The sequence below is a fragment of the Diadema antillarum genome, unplaced genomic scaffold (genome assembly GCF_040938485.1).
Source record: "Diadema antillarum isolate AM-2024a unplaced genomic scaffold, OU_Dant_1.0 seq00001523_RagTag, whole genome shotgun sequence".
In the NCBI taxonomy this organism is placed as follows: Eukaryota; Metazoa; Echinodermata; class Echinoidea; order Diadematoida; family Diadematidae; genus Diadema; species Diadema antillarum.
Window position 1 is genome coordinate 370,437 of NW_027272255.1, and position 7,308 is coordinate 377,744.

At 42.0% G+C, this 7,308-nt stretch overlaps 1 protein-coding gene across 1 annotated transcript; it reads left to right on the plus strand.

Annotated features, from left to right (window-relative positions):
- The first annotated feature begins 690 nt into the window (after nt 1-690).
- On the plus strand, nt 691-3,187 carry LOC139710347 (bifunctional heparan sulfate N-deacetylase/N-sulfotransferase 4-like). Its single transcript, XM_071622271.1, has one exon. The coding sequence runs from the start codon at nt 691-693 to the stop codon at nt 2,236-2,238; it is 1,548 nt and encodes a 515-aa protein (XP_071478372.1). The 3' UTR covers nt 2,239-3,187.
- Nucleotides 3,188-7,308: the final 4,121 nt, after the last annotated feature.

A 7,308-nucleotide genomic window follows, 5' to 3' on the forward strand; every position in this document is an offset into this window, starting at 1 on the left:
ATGTCAAATTGAAGTGACAAAGATTTATCCCGTTGTGACTGTGTACAAGTGTAGGTGGATGCCATTTCTGCCAAGTGCTGCTTTATATGTTATGTGTGCAATTCATTACAACTTTGTGCAATATAATGTTGGACTTGGTTGACAGTTGTTTGTATGAAAGCAATTTCAACTCTTTGCCAGTGCAGCTAGTCCATACATCTACAGGGACTTGAAACCCATTCTTTGAACATTTATACTGACTGAATATTGGAGGGTAAAATCCAAATCGTGCAGGGAATCAATTCTTATTATGAAGTATGATTATGTATCTCATTCTAGTACCATCACTACATTTTACACTTTCTGTGTGATATGTATGCATGTTTGGTTGGATATCAAAATTGTGCTATGAAGAGTGTGATGTACGTTTTAAGGTGAACGGCCATTACTTTTGAGGTGCAACTTCAGCATACTATGTGATATTTCATGTATGTGCTGATCTGTTGAAGTAGAGCTGATGCTAAATACCAGAAATATGTTGGTGTGGAATAACTGTGATACTTGTAAGAGGATCCGAACTTACACTTTTTTGTTTCCCTTTTATCCCATTTGTTTCTCTTTCCTAGATGGTCTACTTGAAGTGATGTCTACCAGTTCCTAGTCTTGTGTGATGTAAAGAGCAAGGTCTGCAGCAAAATGATGCTCTGTAAGATGTCGAAGAAGACCCTAGCGGTTGTCCTCTGCATATCGTCCATCAGTGTCATGCTCATCCTGAACTCCCAGCTCAAGTCCACCCCCCGCAGCACTCGCTATGATTCCCGCCACGCCCTGAGTGTGCCGCTGACCATCGACCTCTCCAAGAATGTCACGTACCTCCGGCTCCCCGATGCCAACAACGAGATCCACCGATACAAGCTTGAACGTATAGATGACAACTTGGATGAAACAGAAGAGGGTGGGTGGAGGCAGAGACAGCTGTGGCGGGACCAGCATCAGCAGGAGCAAAAATCAAGAGACAGAACTGTCACAGATGATGCAGAGGAGGATGAGTTTGGAGACCGCATTGATGGGCCAGTGTTGTCCGAGGACAAGGTTTTCTGGCCTCATCCAGAGAATGTGACTGCCAAAGCAGCATTGATTGGTCAGCCCAGTCTAACATACAGGCATGATATACAGCCGCCGTCACCAAACATTACCAAAGATGTTGAAACGGTCAAGGAGGAAATAAGCTACCTCTTACGTGTTTCTGATCCAAGGTATCCAAGGATGATTGGCAAGGTGCTCTCCAGACTCCCTAAGGATGTTGAGAGGGACATGCAAATGGCCATAAGGACTGTAGAATCGCATGCCAGCACCAGCTTTCAGCAGTTGCCAACTTCCAAACAGTGGCAAGTCATCCTGAAAGTGTTCAAAAGGAAGGGTTACACCCAGCGATACCCCGATGTAATCAACATTGGCGTGAAGAAGAGCGGGACCAATGCTCTGGGATTCTTCCTTCCAGAACATCCCCAAATTGTTCATTCCATTGGAAACGAGGTCCACTTCTTTGATTGGATGTACAGTAAGGGTGTGGATTACTATCTGTCCAGAATGGGCTTTGCTAAGGCCAACCAGCTGATCTTTGAGAAAACGCCGCGTTACTTTGTCACTGCAGAAGTACCCAGTCGCATCAAGCACGATTTGCCAACAAACCCCAAGTTCATCCTGATGGTTAGAGACCCATTATCGCGGCTCATTTCAGATTTCAGGCACGAGTCGGAGCTGAAGTTGAGAAAGGAATTCAAGAAGGATCGCTTAAAGTACTCGCTGAGAACAGGCTTGTTTGAGGGGCAGCGCCTCAAGAAGGAGATCCTGGACAGCCAGGGCCAAGTTAACGCGTCCAACGAGCTGGTGGACACCAGTGTGTACGTCAAACACTACAAGAACTGGCTTGCAGTCTATCCTCCGGAGCAGATCCTGATCATTGACCAGGACAAGATGGAGAAGGACGTCTACACAGAGATGAAGCGGGTGGAGAAGTTCTTGGGCCTGCAGCCGTACTTCAGACCCACCATGTTTTACAACGATGACAGGGTCCACGGCATCTGCCTGCGCCAAGCTCGGCACTCGCCGCGGAACTGTCCAGCCAAGAGCACGCCGAGCGTCTTGCCAAAAGCTGAGCTCGATCCGGAGACGTTGGAAAAGCTGCATAATTTCTACCGACCTCTAAACAGAGAATTTGCCAGGTTGACGGGCATGGACTTCTCCTGGGTGGATTAGCTTTCAGACTTTGTTTATTTTGCTAGATTAATTTATACCAATAAACTAGAACTGTCTTGTAACATCACCATCAACTTTTATGGTTGTACTTCAATATCAAAGATGTGTGATGGCAAGAGAAAAGAATTTGTATGTGTGCTTGTATTGCAGATTCCCTTTGAAAGAGAGTCATTCTTCTGAATTTTGTTTGAATTTTCAAGAGGGTTCAGTGGGTTTCAGTTTAAAGAGAGTTATTTGTGTGCTTAAGTACCACCTATTCCATCCATTCAATGGAGTACATACAATTGAAGGGACAGTCATTGTCATTATGCAAGTACCAATTTGAGGCAGTGTTGTTGAGTCTACTCGTGCAATACATCTTGTCATTTATATACCAAAATTCTACATTGTCCACTTTAGAGATGTGGAGAAAATTCTTAACATTGCTGAGTGCATATCCATTTCTGAATACATATCAATTTCCAGGAAATAAAAACAGAGTATTACATGTAAAAGTAGTTTAAAGCTACTGTAAGTAGTGAGATTTATCCGTAGGATTTATCTATTTTCATGTCATCAAAGAGATGACATCAAGTAGTAAAGAAAGATTTTCATTCTTCATGATATTTCACTAGCAGTGCATCTTGCTGTACAGAACTTGAGATTTAATACCGATCCACTGTGCATGTGGGTGATGAATGTAGTGACATAGGTAGTTTAGATGTGTACCTTGATGTCATTTTTGCTCGTGTGATGCTCTCATACTATGAAGTTCTTGGTCTTGAGGTTTGCACAGCCAAAGTCTGAACTGGTCATCCCAGGCCTATAGATGTCTATCTGCATTCCTCACAATCCTACTTGTGTATCTTTGCGAGTCACACCTCACTACTACAAATAAGTTTGCCAGTCACACGATGTGCTTATCGCAATCCTGTGCTGATAGATCCCACTGCTATGGCAACAGCACCCCCCCCCCCCCCCCCCCCCCACACACACACACACACAAACATAGCTAGTGTCTATCAGTGAGATGAGATCATGTGCAGGCAGAACTGGGTGCATCTCATGGTGTAGCCTCAGAGATGCCCCCTTTTAGATCAAGCAATTCTAAGCCTCAGTGATACCCCATTCATACTGAGCAATCTTATGATGGTTTGCTTCAGTGCACACATCATTATTCGTTAGTCCGAAATCTGTCTCCACTTGACTCTTCAAGAGTTGCCAGTGAGGTGCCAGTGATGTTTTTTTCAAAGTTGAAATTACATTAGCTGAAGGTATTTGGATGCAGACCACACCAGGATTCAAATTGAGATCATAAGCAGTCAATTTTTTTTTTTCGATTCTCATTTTGTACCACCTCCTGCAGATTTCCCCCATAGCAACCTGTTAGTGTGATTTCAATAGTGTAAACTTGACATAGAGTTGGTCATGTGGTAAAACAGTAAAAAAAAAACAACAACAACAACAACAACAACCAAAGATGATGTCTTCAAAGAAGACTGAAAATAAATCATGAAGTGGGATATTTTGTGCAAAATCTGTATCTTCACAAAAGTAAATGTTAGTTAGTTATCTTGCAGTGGTCATGCCGTAGACTTTAGTGTGCTGATGAAATTGTAAATGTATAGAGATTCTGAAGACTGGAGGTGTTTTTTTTTTTTCCTTCTTCTTTTTCTTCCTTTCTTCCTTCCTTGTCATTCATACCTGCAGAATATGTAGAGAGAACTTCTTGAGTGGTATTACATCAAAGGGAAGAGTTATCCAGACAATCACTAGTACACTGAAATAGATTTGTAGACCAGTCTGCTGTATGGTATCATTGCTGTATTTTGGTTTATTCGTTTTATTTATTCCCTTTGCTCATGGCATCATGACACCTTCTCCCGTGAGCAAAGAGGTGGGTATAGATCTCTGCAGAGACTGTGGACATACACCCTTCTGCTTCTCATCTGATGTTTCACTGTGACTACAGTGCCATCTTTGGTCCAGCCAGCGAATGAAGATCATGATATCCTCAGAAAATGTATGTGTTGCATCATCATATTTGTTCATTTGATGGTGCTCTCTAAAATTTAGATGTTGTTCCCTATCCCCCCGTTCCCCTTGGCCTACCAACATTCTTATGAATTCCACCTGTGCTTCTGCATTATATTCTGTCTATAGTCTCACTGATTTCTTAGCAGTATCTTGGTGATTACTAAAATGCAAATCCAATTCCAGTCCCTTCGTTTTCTATGCAATTATCAAAAAGAAAAAATACACACATTCTCTCCATCCCAAAAAGTGTGTCAAATTATGATTATGCAATAGCATTCTTCAATTTCTTGGTTAGGAGTGAGGGGGAACTTCTATCCAACTTGTCCTTGCGTCACACCACATGCCATGCATGTGGATTATATGTTGCCAGAGATGAAGTGTGAAATGTATGATTACTGTAATCATGTTTTGAAAATCTGTTGGGAATAGTGAATTGCCGTGGATATTGTGGACCACTATCAAAAGAGTACTAAATGTTGTGATCAATCAAAGTTTGCTGGAAGCCTCTGTGATTGGGGTGGGTGGGTGGGGGGGGGGGGGGGGGGGAGGGGGCGCACAGGGGAGCGCACAGGGGAGTTGCTCTCCATCTGAAATGCTACACACCCGCCTCTAGAAGAAAAAAAAAAAGAGCATCATTTTTTTAGACATGTGGCATTATCAAGGTTTACCTTACTAAGGGTCTCATTTTCATTTTACACGACAAAATACGCCATTGACGGCATGTTTTACAGATATGATGCTATTTAGGAATAGAAGTTTGATGCGCAGAAATGCACCATGTAGGGTCCATTTCCTAGGTGTTTGGACGTGGGGGGAGGAGAGGTTGAAACAGTTCTTCCCTGCCCATGGTGGTCCCGCCAAATCAGTGGGCTGTTGTGTAATTTCAAAGTAGGGAAACACCAGGAAGGTGCAGTTTTCTCTAGTGCTGCTCATGTTGACTTGACCCTTGTCAAAGTTATTGAATGCTGCATCAAGGCACGTATTGTGCCGTCTATCCATCCGTCCCCATCACCGATGCCACGAATACAATGTTTGCTCAGCAAACGTGAGATTGTTGTGACTAGACTAAACAAATCAAGGGTGTCAGAGCGAGATGTATAGATATCCCCCTTCCCACCCCACAACAAACTAAACTCTCGACAAGGAAGGAATTGAAACTTGGAAGCCAACAATTGTCAGCATGCAAGTCCAAAGACTGTCAGTGAGATTCTTGTCAGGCCTGAAGGCCGGATGCCATTGGCTCTGTACATGTATTTGTTGTTCGCAAGATTGCAGTCATGGACTACAAAATTATGGATTATCTCAGCAGAAATGGCTGCTTGTGATTATAACACATCACATAGTCCATTTAGCTGACGTCTGTGAAACTCTGTGAGTCATGGTGGTTATATTTGAAGGAAATTCAATCCATATGAGTGCACAAGAATTTAAAAGCAAATATTCACCCACTTTTTGTGTAAGGGGCGATATTGTATTACGTGTTGCTCTGTGAGCAAACTTATTGTCACTAGACTGTTGATCTGTTGTGCAGAACTTTGTGTGAAAGGATGATGATACTGTTCACTGTTATTGGATCCATGGTCCGTGAGTGACTGGTCGTATGACCTGAATTTGACATGGCTGATGCATGTCAACCCTTGGATATATCTAGTCTTATACCAAGACTCTGCATTTAAGAAATTGAGCATATGTTGCATCCACCCTCCATCATCTCTTACCAAAGAAGAGAAGAAAGCCTCAACAGGGGTAAAGAGGATGACCAAGAATGGAAGAAGAGGGGTTTTATAGATGGTTAAAAGCTGTAACATGGGTGTTTACTGGTAATGCCAAATTAATGTGATACTTGCATGAGGGAGCTACAGATGGATTGAGCACTTGATAGGTTGTTAGGTCTATTGAGTTGCAATTTGTGTGCTTTTGTGGAATCTAGGTTTCAATGCAACATCCCACTTTTGGTCGTCCAGTGAGATGCATTTCTGAAACCTACCTAGTCCCTGAAGTCTTTTTTTACTAGGGTTGGATGTCAGTGATGATGATGCATAGAGAAGTGATGATGATGATGATGATGATGATGATGATGACGATGATGATACAACGATGACAACAATGATGATGATGATGACTGATTGTGATGATGATACAGTACTACTTGTGTAAATTCTCTCACCACCGCCAACATTTATATGGCATAGTATATGAATAGTGGTGCAAAGTTATGAACCTGAGATGGTTAAATTCTGGTGTAATTACATCATGTCTTCTCCCACCTCCTACAGTCATTTTTTATTGTGGCAAAGTTTAATCACTTTTGAAACGTAACTGCTTTTGGATGAGACTAAGACTGTTACCTTCTGATTCACTATCAAAATATTGTAGGACAATGGGGGGGAGGGGGTGTAATCAAGTGATCCTTGCTCATGTTAGGGTCAAATATATTATGTGTTCACTTGTGTCTTAACATTTTCATGGGAACTTGGGAACTTCTTGGCCCTGTTTCATGAGGTACTTTATGATAATTGCAACCTCTGGAATTGTGGTGACTGAGGCATCAGCTAGGCAAAAAAAAAAACCCAACAACAACAACAAAATAAAACAAAAATAGCACATCAGCTGTTAAGTAGAACAGTCATTTCCATGGTAACTGCATATTATTGTAACGCACACTGATACCATGGCTCTTTATGAAGTGGGGATCAGAGGTGTTTGAGTTTTTGGTTTATTACCCGAAGCTGTCCAGAAGTTTTTATCACAATCTATACTTACTTGGATAGGGCATTCAGTTATCAAGTACCGGTACCCCATTGTTTTTGATGTGTGCTGTTATAGCTGCATGCACTTCCCTCTTTTTGAGGAGAGCTTGAGTAATTTGAGAACAAAGAAATTTTCTTCAAAATGCCATGTTTTGCTTGTTCGCTTTATCACGTACTCTCTCCATCTTGGAGTGTAACTGCGGACTTGGACATACGCAGCAAACAAACAAGCGACAAGTTGCGCGTTGTGCATATATATGAATATCTTGTATATATTGAAAGATGTAAATTGATGTCTTGTACA

Excerpts from the sequence above, each read along its gene's own strand:
- LOC139710347 (XM_071622271.1), top strand. The coding sequence starts at position 691 with ATGTCGAAGAAGACCCTAGCGGTTGTCCTCTGCATATCGTCCATCAGT.